The 16,035-nt window shown below is 49.8% G+C and overlaps 1 protein-coding gene across 15 annotated transcripts in view; it reads right to left on the reverse strand.

Moving 5' to 3' along the window:
- DPF3 (double PHD fingers 3) overlaps positions 1 to 6,040 on the reverse strand; it is a 242,016-nt gene extending 235,976 nt beyond the window's left edge. For all 15 annotated transcript variants that reach the window (XR_010908977.1, XR_009630592.2, XR_010908976.1 and 12 more), the window contains exon 1: positions 5,953 to 6,040. Coding sequence is in view for 2 of the 15 variants with exons in the window: in XM_060761458.2 (XP_060617441.2) it covers positions 5,953 to 5,984 (32 nt within the window). In the remaining 13 variants the exon portion in view is untranslated. The remainder of the gene's footprint in view (positions 1 to 5,952) is intronic.
- Between the last annotated feature and the right edge of the window lie 9,995 nt (positions 6,041 to 16,035).

Consider the following 16,035-nt stretch of genomic DNA (forward strand, 5'->3'; position numbering starts at 1 on the left):
ATATATATAAGAGTGTTCACACTAGTACTAGGCACAAAAATAGAGGAAAGCACTTCAAATATACTCAACAGGCCTACTGTTTATATTGACATCATCAGGATGCATCCTAATGACATGCTCTGTCTTCCAGGCACGGAGCTTTGTTATTGTTAACAGCTTGCAAGTTGACCAACTTATGGCAACTCTATGAATGAGAGGCCTCCAAATCACCCTGTCAACAGTACTGCTTTCAGGCTTTGCAAACATAAGGCTGTGGCTTCTTTGACTTAATCTATCCAATTAGCAACATTTAAGAAGAGTATATTGGCATGCATTACTCCAAATATGGGGGGGGGGGGGATACACTCAGGCATGGGCAAACTGGGGCCCTCATGGTGTTTTGGACTTCAACTCCTACCATTCCTAACAGCCTCAGGCCCTTTCCTTTTCCCCCTCAGCCACTTAAGCGGCTGAGGGGGGGGAAGGAAGGGACCTGAGGCTGTTCCTAATAATTTTCAGGAAGAAACAAACCTTCCTCTTTTTTTTCAAGAGACTAGGCAGCAAGGATTGCTCTGACTGGCTCTGGAGGCATCCCCGGGCAGGACCCCCCACCCTTGGAATGGCCATTGTTTCCCGTCCTTGGACCCCCTCCCATCCAGAAGGGGTGGGTGGGAGCGTGGGGGGAGCTCATTCTATGAGAGAGCCTGTTTGGCTTCTCCAGGAGAGAGAGAGGAGAGGGGGGAAAGAGAGGGGAGAGACAGGAAAGAGAGGAAGAGTTGGAAGGAGGGAAGGGATAAAGAGACCCCAGGCCACGGGGTTTCTCAACCTGTGGGTCCCCAGGTGTTTTGGCCTATAGCTTCCAGAAATCGAAGCCTGTTTACCAACTGTTAGGATTTCTGGGAGTTGAAGGCCAAAACATCTGGGGACCCACAGGTTGAGAACCACTGGGCAGGCCCTAGCCAGGATTTTGATTGGGGGGGGGGGGGGCTCAAGATCTAGCAAACCTTTTGTATCATTGTCCCTATACCCCCATGCATATGGGATATATTGAGCATGGTGATCAGATCATGATATGAATAAACGTAACAGTTTAAATAATGTACCAGTAAGGCTTTCTCACAGGTCACCCTGAGAATTTGGGGGGGGGGCTGAAGACCCTCAAACCCCCCCCCCCCCAGCTACAGGCCTGCCACTGGGTTAAACTCATGTGCTGGCAGGACTGCTAACCAAAAGGTTGGCAGTTTGAATCAAGGGAGTGGGGTGAGTTCCCATCTGTCAGCTCCAGCTTCCCATTTATTTATGTATTGTATCAGAAGCAAACCAAGGGTATAGTGGTAATGTATTTCTTTTTAAAAAACACAAAGTTTAAATACTTGGTATTATATTAAATGTTGTTTGACCAATAGCTGACCACTTGGAATGCCTCTGGTGTTGCTATAAGAAGGTCCTCCATTGCGCATTGTAGTAGGTGGTCTGTGGTTTGTGATAGGTGGTCTGTGGCATGTCGTGGACTCTACTTTGTGGCCCCATTTCTTGAGGTTGGCTCTGCATCTTGTGGTGCAGAGGAGAGAGGTGGGAGGTGAAAAGCCTCCCATAGGATCAGGCCTGTAGCCAGGATTTGGATTGGGGGGAGGGGCTGAGGCTAGCATACCTTTTGTATCGTTACCCCAATACCCCCATGCATATGGGATATATTGAGCATGGTGATCAGATCATGATATGAATAAACATAACAGTTTAATGGTTTGTTGTAGTTTTTTTCGGGCTGTATGGCCATGGTCTAGCGGCATTATTTAACAGTTTAAATAATGTACCAGTAAGGCCTTCTCGCGGACCACCCTGAGAATTTGGGGGGGGGGGCTTGAGGGGCTTCAGCTCCCCCCCCCCACCCCGAAATTCTCAGGGTGGTCCTACATGCCTGCACCCACATGCCTGCACAAGATGGTAACACATCTGGGTATCCCCTGGGCAACGTCCTTGCAGACGGCCAATTCTCTTGCAGTTTCTCAAGTCGCTCCTGACACACACAGAGAGACACACAAAGGATGAATGCAGCCTTTCCCGTCTGCAGAGGGCTCCGAGTTGGGTCGCGTGGCGCGAGGGAGGCAAAATGATGGATGGCGAAATCCTCCTGCTGTAAATAAATGTAATCCTGGAGCCGAGGAGGAATAGGAAGAGGAGGAGGAAAGGGGGGGGCTGCCTCTTCCCCGCCCATAGAAGAGAGAGAGAGAGAGAGGTGGGGAAAGGGGGGGGGGCGCGAGCCCTGCGCCTCTTCCTCCTCCCGCTCCCTCCCCGCGTGCCCGGGACTCCCCACTTGGAAACTCTGCCAAGTTCTCTCGCTCTGCAAAGGCTGGAGGGGAAGGCGCTCCCTTTCCCTCAAAGCAACTTCAACTGATCCACTTTCCTTCCTTCCTCTCTTTCTCTCTCTTCCTTCCTTTGCTTCTTCCTCCCCTGAGGAAGAGGAGGAGGGAACGGGTGCCCTTAACCCCGAATGGGGACCGACACGCCGAAAGAAGGGGGCGGGGCTGGGAAGGGGGCCCGTGGCCGTGCTGGGCACCAGGACGGGCCTCGTTGCTCCCGTGGGCGAAGAGGGAAGAGGCTGTCCCGAGGCGACGCTTGGGGAGGAGACGGGGCGGGGAGGGGGCGTTCCTCCTCCGGCCCCAAACTTTCAAATCGCCCCCTCGCTTTTCTTGTAGCGGAAGGTCCCGCTGCTGCCCGCCTCCAGGGATGATGCAGACGGCGCGGGAGTGGACCCAGAAACCCACACACACCCGGGGAGAGGGCGGATGAGCTCCCTCTGCCAACTCCAGCTCCCCATGCGGGGGCATGAGAGAAGCCTCCCACAAGGATGGTATAACATCAAAACATCCGGGCGTCCCCTGGGAAACGTCATTGCAGACGGCCAATTCTCTCACACACCTGAAGCAACTTGCAGTTTCTCAAGTCGCTCCTGACACAGAACATAAATATCCGGAGAAGTGGTGGTTCTAAGTCCACGCGCGCCACCCCGAGTCTCCAGTGGGAGGACGGGGCGAAGCAAAGGGTCAACACGGGGGGAAGGGGGGTGCTTAGGCGTTCCCCTCGCCATCCGCCTGGAAGTTGGCTTTCTCCACCTCGCGTGGGCTCCCCTCCCACTGAAAAGAGCCTTGGGGTGGACCCCCCGGAACCTCCCCTTCCCCCAATTATTTATTTTTATTTATGTATAGGCCCCTGGTGGCGCAGCAGGTTAAACCACTGAGCTGCTGAACTTGCTGTTTGAATCCAGAGAGTGAGCTCCTACTGTTAGCCCCAGCTTCTGCCAATCTAGCAGTTCTAAAGCATGCAAATGACAGTAGCTCAATAGGTACCGCTTCGGCGGGAAGGTAATGACACTCCATTCAATCATGTTGGACACGTGACCTAGGGGGCGTCTATGAAAAACGCTGGCTCTTGCTGACAGGACTGCTGCGGTTCGAATCCGGGAGCAGGGTGAGCTCCCTCTGTCAGCTCCAGCTTCTCATCTGAACACATAAGAGAAGCCTCCCACTGGATAGTCAAACATCCAGGCGTTCCCTGGGGAACGTCCTTGCAGACGACCAATTCTCTCACACCAGGAGCCGCTTGCCAAGACCCTCTGCCGTCTGGAGGGCCCCAAAGTCAGCCCCGAGTTGCTGGCCAAGGGCGGGAAGCGCAGCTCAAAGGGGAAGGAAGTGGCTGCAGACAGTCCCTTGGCTTTTAAAAGGAGCGGGGAAGTGCCCCCTCCCCCTCGGAAAGCCAGCCTTTTCCTTTCCTCCGGCGCCAAACGTGAGGCTCTAAAGGTCAAGGGGCGGGAGGGGGGAGGGCGGAAGCCGAGTGGGCGCCTCCAGACCTGCGGCCAAACCCCTCCCCCCCCCCTTCCCTTCCCTTCTTAATGCCTTCGGGGATTAGCCGGCTGGTTGCGTGTCTGTGCGAGCAAACGTGTGAGTGTCTTCCAGCCCGAAAGAACTACCCCCCTCCTCCCCAACCCGGCCAGGAAAGCCTCCCTCCCTCAATCTTCACAGCGCCTTCCTTCCGACTGCTTCCCGGAGCCGGCTGCACCTGTCGGGACGCCTCCTGCCCGCCCCCGGGGAGAGAAAGAGACACATACACAACAAACACACACACACACACAGCACAACGCCGGAGCCTCGAGTCCCTCACGCCGAGATCTACACACGCACACGCACACCTCCCCCAAGCCTTTCTACTTTGGGAAAGATTGGAGCGAGGGAGGGAAGGGAGGAGAAGAGGCAGATGGAGGGGAAGGAACCGTGGACCCGGAGCCAAAGAGGAGCGCCAACGGGCTTCCGGAATGGGAAGCGAGGAGAGTCTTCCAGCTCTCCGAGGATTCCCTCTTTCACGCTCCAACTATCTCTCGATAGGTAGGCATGGCTTAAACCGACAGGTCGAAGGTTCGAATTCGGGGAGAGAGAGAGGATGAGCTCCCTCTGTCAGCTCCAGCTCCCCATGCCGGGGACATGAGAGAAGCCTCCCACAAGGATGGTAAAACATCCCCTGGGCAATATCCTTGCAGACGCCCAATTCAATTTCTCAAGTCACTCCTGACACGAAAAAATAGAGAGAGCTGATACATGCATACAGAACAGGCATGGGCGAACTTGGGCCCTCCAGGTGTTTTGGACTCCAACTCCCACAATCTCCAACAGCCTCAAACCCCTTCCTGTCAGAGGCCAGCGATAATAGAGGAGAAGCAGCACTGGACTCCAACTCCCACAATCCCCAACAAACTCAAACCCCTTCCTGTTTAGGATTCCAACTCCCACAATCCCAACAAACTCAAACTCCTTCCTGTTTTGGACTCCAACTCCACAATCCCCAACAACCTCAGGCCCCTTCCTGAGAAAAGAAGAGGGTCTGAGATGTTTTGGACTGCAACTCCCACAATCCCCAACAGCCTCAGACCCCTTCCTGTTTTGGACTCCAACTCCCACAATCCCCAACAACCTCAGGTCCCTTCCTTTTCCTGAGGGAGAAAAGGAAGGGGCCTGTGTCTGTTGGGGATTGTGGGAGTTGGAGTCCAAAACACCTGGAGGGTCCAAGTTCGCTTAAGCGGCTGAGGGAGAAAAGGAAGGGACCTGTGGCTGGGAGGGATGATGGGAGTTCGAGTCCAAAACACCTGGAGATCCCAAGTTCGACCATGCTTGATATATATACAGAGAGTTGGAGAGAAATATATTTTCACCTCCCCAGGTCTCTCTCTCTTTCTCTCCCGAATATTTCTATATATTCTCGGGAGGCTACTTCCCATCCAAGCGCAGGAAGTCCGGCCGTCTCTTTGCCTCAGGGTTTCGTATCAATACATCCGTGTATCTAGATCTATATATCTACGCAGAGCTCCCAAGGCTTGACCTGCCAAGGAAAAGGTCCGCGGCGCAGTCCCTCCGGGCAAACAGGCGCAGGAAAGGCTGGGAAAGGGAGGCAAGCCCCCGACTCTCTTTCCTTCCTCCCCGGGCTTGGAAATGTCGCGCACAGAAGGCACACAAATGCACGAAGACAGGCATACAAAAGAAAGAACTCCCCAACTGCTGCACAAGCCGCCCTGGATAGAAAGGGAGATCTAGATCCAGCCCAATCCTGCCCGGCATCGATCCTTCTTTCCCTTCCTTTCCCTTCCCTTTTCCTTCCTTCCTTCCCCGACTCCGACCACCCGGAGCTGCCACGGAAGCCGTGGCTTCGCCTTTAAAGAGCCCCCAAAACTCTCTCCGTCCCCGGCCAGCCGCCCATCAATCAATCAGGCAGGACGCCCCGGTGACAATTGGTTCCTTCCCATGAAATTCCCCCGCGGAGGGAGACTTTTGTGCGTGTGACACACAAATAAGGCAAGCCACACCAACCCCGGGAGCGAGGGAGCCTTGCCGGCAGCCCGCTCCTGCCTTGGCCGCCTGCATAGGGAAAGGCGCCCTTTTTTCATATCGAAACCACGCGGAAATATGTACATTTTTGATTCCTACTTACGCTTTCAGGGGGTTGTGAATGACAGTCGCCATTTTGCTACAATGTAACAGAATATTGTGCCTCGGAGTTCTAAAAGGTTCGCTCAGGGGAACCGGGCGCCCAATGGGGAGAGAGGATACCGGCCCGGCGACCAATCGGAGCGCGGTGGGCGGGGCCAGGGCTCGGGCTGGTTATTAGGGGAGCTGTCAAAGCCCAGAGGTCACTCCCTTTCTGTGCAAGTGTTCGGAGAGCAGGTCTTAAAGGGCCAGCGGCACGGGGAAAAGGGGAGAGAGACACAGAGCCACGCTCTGGACTTACTTATTTATCGTATCAGGAGCGAACCAAGGATATTTGGGAAAACACAAAGTTTAAAAACTTGGCATTCTAATAAAGTCATGTGCCGTCTGGACTGCTGACCAAAAGATCGGCAGTTTTGAATCCGGGGAGCAGGCTGAGCTCCCGTCTGTCAGCTCCAGCTTCCCATTTATTTATTTATTGTGTCAGCGGACCAAAGGTACAGTTGGGATGTATTTGAGAAAACACAAAGTTTAAAAACTTGGCATTCTATTAAACTCACATGCCATATAGACTGCTGACCAAAAGATCGGCAGTTTTAATTCTGGGAGACCAAGGTGAGCTCCCATCTGTCAGCTCCAGCTTCCCATTTATTTATTTATCGTATCAGCAGTGAACCAAGGGTACAGTTGTAATGTATTTGAGAAAACACAAAGTTTAAAAAACTTGGCGTTCTATTAAACTCATGTGCCTGCACGGCTGCTGACCAAAAGATCAGCAGTTTTGAATCCAGGGAGCAAGATGAGCTCCCGTCTGTCAGCTCCAGCTTACCATTTATTTATTTATTTATTTATTGTATCAGGAGCGAACCAAGGGTACAGTTGTGATGTATTTGAGAAAACAAAGTTTTAAAACTTGGCATTCTATTAAACTCATGTGCCGTCTGGACTGCTGCCCAAAAGATCAGCAGCTTTGATTCCGGGAGACCAAGGTGAGCTCCCATCTGTCAGCTCCAGCTTCCCATTTATTTATTGATCTATCGTATCAGAGAGCGAACCAAGGGTATAGTTCTGATGTATTTGAGAAAACACAAAGTTTAAAAACTTGGCCTTCTATTAAATGTCCTTTAACCAGTAGCTGGCCACTTGGAGTGCCTCTGGTGTTGCTGCAAGAAGGTCCTCCATTGTGCATGTGGCAGGGCTCAGGTTGCATTGTAATAGGTGGTCTGTGGTTTGCTCTTCTCCACACTACCATGTCTTAGACTCCACTTTGTGGGCCCATTTCTTAAGATTGGCTTTGCATCTCCTGGTGCAAGAGCCTCCCATGCTGGAACTAGGGAAGCCTCCCACAGAATGGTAACACACCTGGGCAACGTCCTTGCAGACGGCCAATTCTCTCACACTAGAAGTGCCTTGCAGTTTCTCAAGTCGTTCCTCACACACACATGCACGTGTGCACAAAGGATGAATGCAGTTTTGGACTTCAACTCCCACAATCCCCAACAGTGTGTTCAATGCCTTCCAAGTTGCCCAGTCTTCTGTGTGCCCAGGAAGGAATCTCTCATTTGGTATCAGCCATGGATTGAGGTGCTGGGTTTTAGCCTGCCACTTTTGGACTCTCGCTTGCTGAGGTCTTCCAAGAATATCTCTGTAGATGGGCCACAATACATGTCAGTGGAGGAAGGGGGCCTTCAGAACTCTGGAGGAGTTTGGGACCACTTCCTCCTGCTCCTCTGTCATATAATGCAGTTTGAACTGTGTTATATAGTCAGTATGCAACCATTTACTGCCGTTGTGTGTGTGTCGGGACATCTGCAGGGATAACAAGGTGCCTGTTTGTAAACAAGGTGCCTGTTTGTAAAGCTATTGTCCTTCCAAACCTGCTATATGCCTGTGAAACGTGGACTGTCTACAGATGTCACACGCAACTCCTGGAACGATTCCATCAGCGCTGCCTCCGGAAAATCCTGCAAATCTCTTGCGAAGACAAATGCCAGCATGCTGGGAGAAGCAAAGACCACCAGCACTGAAGCTATGGTCCTCCGCCATCAACTCCGCTGGACCGGCCACATTGTCCGGATGCCCGACCACCGTCTCCCAAAGCAGTTGCTCTACTCTGAACTCAAGAACGTAAAATGGAATGTTGGTGGGCAGGAAAAGAGATTTAAAGATGGGCTCAAAGCCTTTGGCATATACACTGAGAACTGGGAAGTCCTGGCCCTTGAGTGCTCCAGTTGGAGGTCAGCTGTGACCAGCAGTGCTGTAGAATTTGAAGAGGCACGAATGGAAGGCGAAAGAGAGAAACGTGCCAATCAAGCCAATCCTGACTAAGACCTTTTTCCACCTGGAAATCAATGCCCTCACTTGAGGAGAAGACGCAGGTCAAGAACAGGGCTCCACAGTCACCTAAGGACCCACCGCCAGTACACTGATCCTGGAAGACTATCCTACTCGGAGTGAGTGAGAGTGTGTCAGGAGCGACTTGAGAAACTGCAAGTCGCTTCTGGTGTGAGAGAATTGGCCGTGGGCAAGGACGTTGCCCAGGGGGCGCCCAGATATTTTGATGGTTTATCATCCTTGTGGGAGGCTTCTCTCATGTCCTCGCATGGAGAGCTAGAGCTGACAGAGGGAGCTCATCCGCACTCTCCCTGGATTCGAACCTCCGACCTGTGGGTCTTCAGTCCTGCTGGCACAAGGGTTCCAGTATTTACTGCAGTTCAAACTATGGCAGTGCAGATCCAGCCTAAACCATGCTCTTGCAGAGACCGCCTCCCAGCCATGTGGGTGCATTTCTGGCACTGCAAAGAAAGTCAAGAAAGTTCCGCCTTTCCCTCCTCCTCCGTTTCCCGCAGCTTTTCCCTTCCGACCACTTTCCGCTTCAGGTTTCTTGGCAGCGTTGCAACGGTCGTATTGACTCCGGCGCAGGACGGGCACCCTTTCCTTCCCTTCCCTTCCCTTCCCTTCCCCTTCCTCTCCCCCTCCGGCCAGGAATGCCTCTCCGCGTCGTTACATAACGCGAAGTGGCCCAACCGACCGCCTGCTTGCTTCACTCCCAAGGAACTTTTGGAAAAATGAAAGACGATGTCTTTTCCTCCTCCCCCAGGATCGTCTGCTTTGGCGTGTCGAGACCTGACCTCTGGCATCAGGGAGGGGGGAGGGAGGGAGGAGGAGGAGCTTTGCCAACTTTCTCATTAAGAGGGGGAATTGCACCGCCAAAGGAGCGCAGACACCGCTCTGGCAAAGCTCCTGGCAAAGGCAGCCCACTCCAAGACGTCTGAGTTTACCTGTCGCTAATTACAGGAGTCTGCAAAGGAATTACCCAGAGGGAGAAACAAAAGGATTGCTTTAATGTGCTTACAAGAAGGCTGGAGTCACTCTCCCTCGACACCAGGCAGGGGCAGGCTTTGGCCCTCCCTCCAAGTGTTTTGGACTTCAACTCCCACCATTCCTAACAGCCTCAGGCCCCTTCCTTTCCCCCCTCAGCCGCTTAAGCGTGTAGATGCACATGATCAGGACACATACCATTAACTGCAGTGAAGGTAGGGCAGGATAAGCCCCAAGGGACACAATAGGACTTAGGTCTGAGTCAACTTGGACAGGTTACACTGCTCAACCAATTTGACTTAAGCATAAAGTGGAATTCAGGAAGGCTGCGTCAAGAGTAGGCACCTGCCACAGTGGCAAAGGACAACTTCCATGCATACCAAGTCAACCCATCAGTCCAGTTCTGGGCACCACTGTTCAAGAAGGATATTGACAAGCTGGAACCTGTCCAGAGAAGGGCAACCAAAGCCAAGCGCTGTGAGAAAGTGGCTCAGAGAGCCAGATATGTTTAACCTGGAGAGGAGAAGGTTAAGACAGGCCACATCTAAGTGTTTGAAAGGAGTAGGGGGCAAGCTAAATGAGAAATCTGCACTGGTTTTTAGTAGGAGCTACTCAAGATCCTGGCCTCATCCCCAAACATAGGTTAGCTCAGGCATGGGGAAACTTGGGCCCTCTCTCTGGGTGTTTTGGACTTCAACTCCCTCAATTCCTATCAGCCTCAGGCCCTTTCCTTTCCCCCTTCAGCTGCTTAAGTCTGGCCACTGTGAGAGTCTGGATGAGGGCAAACAAATTGAAGTTGAATCCAGACAAGACAGAGGTCCTCCTGGTTACACCCCCTTTGAAGGTGCAGGTTCGCAGCTTGGGAATCCTCCTGAACTCATTGCTGAGCCTGGAACCTCAGGTTGTGGCGGTGGCTAGGGCAGCTTTTGTACAATTAAAACTTACGCACCAGTTGCACCCATGTCTTGGGAAGTCAGACTTGGCCACTGTGGTCCACGTTGTCATTACATCTAGGATAGAGTACTGCAACACTATGTGGAGTTGCCTTTGAAGACTGTTTGGAAGCTTCAAATAGTCCAACGAGAGGCAACCAAGTTGATAACCAGGGCTGCATACAGGGAGCACACAACTCTAATGTTATGTCAGCTCCACCTGTTTGCTACCGGGCACAATTCAAAGTGCTGGCTTTAGGCTATAAAGCCCTAAATAGCCCTGGCCCAGTTTACCTGTCCAATGCATCTCCCTTTACGAACCACCACGAAGACTAAGATCTTCTGGGGAGGCCCTGCTCTCTGTCCCACTACCGTCACAGATGTGTTTGGTGGAGACGAGAGAGAGGACCTTCTCAGTGATTGCCCCCCAGCTATGGAACATTAGGAAGAACTTTCTGACTGTGAGAGCCATTCAGCAGTGGAACTCTCTGCCCCGGAGTGTGGTGGAAACTCCTTCTTTGGAAGCTTTTAAACAGAGGCTGGATGGCCATCTGTCGGGGGTGCTTTGAATGCAGTTTTCCTGCTTCTTGGCAGGGGGTTGGACTGGATGACCCATGAGGTCTCTTCCAGCTCTATGATTCTATGAACTCCTTTCCTGGTGAGATTAGATCAGCCCTCTCCATCTTGTCTGTCCTTCAGAAAGAGATATAACTGATTTTGTTTGTTTGTGTATATTTATAGTTATTTTATGTCCCCGCATGGAATGCTTACCGTCTATATGTTGTGCTCTGCCTGAGACCCCTTCAGGGTGAGAAGGGTGGAATATAAATGTTTCAAATAAATAATAATACATTAAGTGGCTGAGGGAGAAAATGAAGAGGCCTGCGGCTGATAGGAATGGTGGGAGTTGAAGTCCAAAACACCCAAAGGGAGGGCTCAAGTTTCCCCATGCCTGTGTTAGCTCCTTCAAATTTCAAGCTAATTCACAAGCCCACTCATGTGGAAGGTGCTGCTGAAGGCTCTTTCCCAATTCCCTTGCGATGGAAAATGAACTCGGGACTTTCTGCAGGCCTCTATCTGCTGAAACATCTACCACACAACTGCAGCACTGAAAGATTTAAATACTACCTCTGACACAGGATGTAATTTATAGCCATCCTGACTATTAATAGTAGCCACTTATAGCATTGTCTTCCGTGAAAAGGGATGGGAGTCTGTTGGGGAAGTCTGTTGGGGCTCAGCTTCTATTGAAACAAGTTGCTTGTTCTCAGTGACTTGCTTATGGCGGTTTCCTGTTCACAGCCTTTCTCAGAATCCCACTGACATTCTTCTCCCACTTATTTCAAGCTAAGAAGCAGTTTCCACCCTCTCCTTATAGAAAGGTGTGTGCATGTTGGTACATACACAAACATTTATAAGTATACTCACTCACAAAGTAACACACTTGTGCATCTTTTTCAACACATGGACTTTTTCATCATACATTTCTCAAACTATACACATGGTTTTGTGCATATTCCCCTCCTCTGAAATGTACTGAAAGCCTTAGAAGTGTACAGAATTCCAAGGCAAGGTATTATCCATCCAGGTTGCTGTGAGTTTTCTGGGATGTACGGCCAAATTCCAGAAGCATTCTCTCCTGACCTTTCGCCCACATCTATGGCAGGCACCCTCTGAGGTTGTGAGGTCTGTTGGAAACTAGGCAAGTGGGGTTTATATATCTGTGGAATGTCCAGGATGGGAGAAAGAACTCTTGTGTGCTTGAGGCAAGTGTGAATATTACAATTGGATGGCTTGATTAACATTGAATAGCCTTGCAGCTTTGAAGCTTGGCTGCTTCTTGCCCGGAGGGAATCCTATTGCCAGTTTTTATGTTTTGTCATGTCAGGAGTGACTTGAGAAACTGCAAGTCGCTTTCTGATGTGAGAGAATTGGCCGTCTGCAAGGATGTTGCCCAGGGGACATTTTATCATCCTGTGGGAGGCTTCTCTCATGTCCCCGCATGAGAAGCTGGAGCGGACAGATGAGAGCTCACCCTGCTCCCTGGATTAGAATGGCCCACCTTTCGGTCACCAGTCCTGTCAGCACAAGGATTTAACCCATTGTGCCACCGGAGGTTCCTTTGGGGAGGTGTGAAATTGGCATTTTCATTAGGAAAATTGAACCAAACATATTTATTTCCTTCCCAACTTGTCGCTGAGCAATAAATTTTATGGGATTGGGGGAGATGACAAAATGAAGGATAAGAATTCGGCCTCCCAAAAAAATGACCCTTGTCTCCAAATTTCTAGCAGTGCAGAGACTGAAAACCAGTCACGCCTACAACACTTATATTTGCTGTGCTTACATTCCCTTGATAAGCTTGCCCACCTCTTTTTTTGTTTGCCTAAGCCATATTTCTAGTTAACTGAAGTTTATAGTTAACTGTAATGCTGGAAATTTGAAGGATTTAAGAAACATTTTAATTGGGGGAGGGGATTCTTATTTGGCAGCACAATGCTCTCGTTTCCCAGTCCCTCCTTAATTCTTGGCCATATTTTTGTCATTTAATGGATGTAGAGCGAGCATGGGCAAACTTGGCCCCTCCAGATGTTTTGGACTTCAACTCCCACCATTCCTAACAGCCTCAGGTCCCTTCCTTTTCCCCCTCAGCCACTTAAGCGGCTGAGGGGGGAAAGGAAAGGGCCTGAGGCTGTTAGGAATGGTGGGAGTTGAAGTCCAAAACACCTGGACGGCCCAAGTTGGCCCATGCCTGATGTAGAGGCATTTTATTTTAATGGGGGATGATTGACAGTCCAACTAGTCGAAGGCAGTGCCCCTTATGACCTTCGTATTAGTGACAGACCATGAGCCAGCTTCTGCAAATGATGCCTTGTCAATTAGGAAGCCCGCTTCCCAGTTGTCCTGAAGACTTCATCAAGGCCAGGCTGTTGGAAGAATTTGGAAGAAAATGCAAGTTTTTGTTGTTGTTGTTTTTACAAAAAGAGGCCAGATATAGTAGAACTCAAATGCACACTTTTGTAGCATTCTATGCTTATTGCCAAACTGTGAGTGCTATTTTTATGCACAGACCTGAAAACCTTCCGGTTTTGTTTTTGCCTGTCATTGAGGTTCCTAATAGATTAGGGGTTTTGTTTTTGTTTTTGTTTTGTTGCTACCATCATCTGCTTTCCCCCCAATCCAGGACTCAAAGCAGCTCACAACAGTTAAAACAAACACAGCAAACAACCCACAGCCTGCAAACGTTAACAATGTAATTAAATGGTTAAATAGTCGGATCCTTCAGGAGAGAAGTTTCTGTTCTGCCCGTAGTGTCTATTCTTTGTGAAGTGTTACGAAGCTGGCCTTCCTCTGTGATAAGAGGCAGCCACTACGGCCATGACCTCAATGCAAAGTGCAAGGTAATGTTGATACAAGGCATCTGCAAAGTCCAGCTCACCGACTACACACACCACACTGTGTACATCTACCCTGCATTGCCACCCTATGAAGGCTTGTTTTGTCGATGTGGTGTGGCCTGCTGTTCCTACATTGAGCTTGTTATTGTCTGAAGAAGGCCAACTTCCTCTTCCTCCAAACACTGCATGCAAATAGAGGCACAGGAGGAATCCCACAAATCCAGCATTCCCAACTTGCATCTTTATCAAAAGGCAAACTGGGCCCATTTGGTTCTGTTGTACTTTGCACCTTTGTGTAAATACTCCCACAACAGTGTTTAGATGAGGATTAAATGGGAAACTGAAAACAATATAGGCAATTGTGCAATTTGCTTGCATAGAAGGGTGGGTGTCCTAAAAGGAAGTTTAGGAGATCAAGGTCTCAATCTTACACCCAGCTGGATCTACACTGTCAAATAATGCCGTTTGAATTGCACTATATGCTCACTGTATACCAGGCATGGGCAAACTTGGCCCCGCCACATGTTTAGGACTTCTACAATTCCTAACAGCCTACCGGCTGGGTCTCATCAACTGGCAATTATTTATTAATTATTATTTCAGACATTTATATCCCTTCTTATCTCAACCTCCGCAGAGGGACTCAGAGCAGCAAGAACCCAGAAGTGGTGAGAAAGTGATAGAGACAAAAGAAATAGGAAAGTTAGTTTCTTTCTGTAATTTTATTTCTTAAAGTAAGGAGGGGATAGCGGGGTTCTTGGGGAGATTGGTGGCTGCTGCTGGGGCCACCTGGAAAGGGGCGGCTGCCGTTGGTGTCTGGAACATGGAGGGACCTGTGGAACTCCCTGCTGCAGGTCTGATCAGCGGGTCGGTGCAAAATAAGATGGGGGGTGTCTTTTTCTGGTTCTATATTAATTCTATCCCAAACTTCATTGCCTTTTCTATTTTTTTCATAGTTCAGAGCTTGAGCTACTACTATGAGCCAACAAGTCCAAAGTTAAAGTCTCAGCTCAAACAGATCCGAGGTCTTCATCTAGAATGTTCCTGCAATATAACCAGCCTACACAACAGAGTTGTTGCAAGAATTATTTTCCAGCAACTTGATGCAGTTTACAAGGCAAAATTCAGTGCCACAAAAACACAAGTATAATATAAAAATGTTAACATCAATAAAATCATAACAACAGCAATAAAAACGTAAGTCAATAAATTATCATTAAAACATTGTCTAGTCCCATCATGTAGTACTATAGTTGTTCCATTTCCTATATCCGTTACTCAATATTTGCGAATACTTGCTCGAATAGCCATGTCTTGAGTTTTTTCTGAAACGTTAGGAGCGAAGAAGCCAATCTGATCTCCCAAGAGAGGGCGTTCCATAGCCACCACTGAGAAAGCTCTGTCTCTTGTCCCCGCCAGACATATTTGTGACAAAGGCGGAACCGAGAGCAGGGCCTCCCCAGACGATCTTAAAGTCCTCGATGGTTCGTAAAGGGAGATGCGTTCGGACAGGTAAGTTGGGCCAGAAGCCCCACACCCACCCCAACCCCTGAGCTTTTCCCGGGTTAGGGGGTGGCTGCATGCCCTCCTGGCTCAAACAGAGATAGACCCAGGAGAGCATAGAGCCAGCTTCCAGCCCCCCCCCCCCCCCGTTTACCCCCAAAACTTGCATGAGATGCCTGGCTGCATGCTCAGACCCCTCAGGCAAAAGTTGGGCATTAAGAGGTTGGGGAGGGGAAAGAGGAAGGATTTCACATACCAGAAGCTTTCGTCAGAGGGGCCTGAGCATGCAGCCATGCCCCTTATGTAGGTTTTGGGGGTAAATGGAGGGCCAAGGAAGGTAGGGATGCCATTCCGCTCCTTCAGGCTCTTATAGCTTGAAGAACCGGGATCACAGAAGCGGTTCTTACTGAGAAGTAATTCCCACAGGGCCCACACCAGGAAAGATACATACTTTACATCAAGGTTTAGGTCTTTCCAGGTGCCAAATTAATCTGGAGTAAACTGGGAAATCCCAATTTATTCCAGATTAATTCAGGTAAACCCTGAGGAAAAATTAAAAGCCATGCTATCTACAAACTGTATAAAAGGATTAATTTTAATAGCAGGACTCCTACATATAAGAAGCACAGGACAGGCCATCTTGTGTATCTTGTGCTTTTCCAGGTGGCTGACGTGACAATGGCTCTGTTTTTCTACCTCCAGGAAGAAAGGAAAGCAGGAGGCTTATCAAGAGCTCAGCAGGCCATAATGCACAGCTAGTGGGTGGTGTTCAATTGGGTAGCTTTCAAGTTGTTTAGGGTTGATACAGAGTTATCAAGATTTTATGCTTCCATCTTATTGTTGTTCTACAAGATATCGGACTTATACTAAATGTGTGGGGGGGGGGGCTTCTTTTTTAAAAATCTACATGAACTGGAATGGAATTATATATTT

The sequence above is a fragment of the Anolis sagrei genome, chromosome 1, assembly GCF_037176765.1.
Source record: "Anolis sagrei isolate rAnoSag1 chromosome 1, rAnoSag1.mat, whole genome shotgun sequence".
In the NCBI taxonomy this organism is placed as follows: domain Eukaryota; kingdom Metazoa; phylum Chordata; class Lepidosauria; order Squamata; family Dactyloidae; genus Anolis; species Anolis sagrei.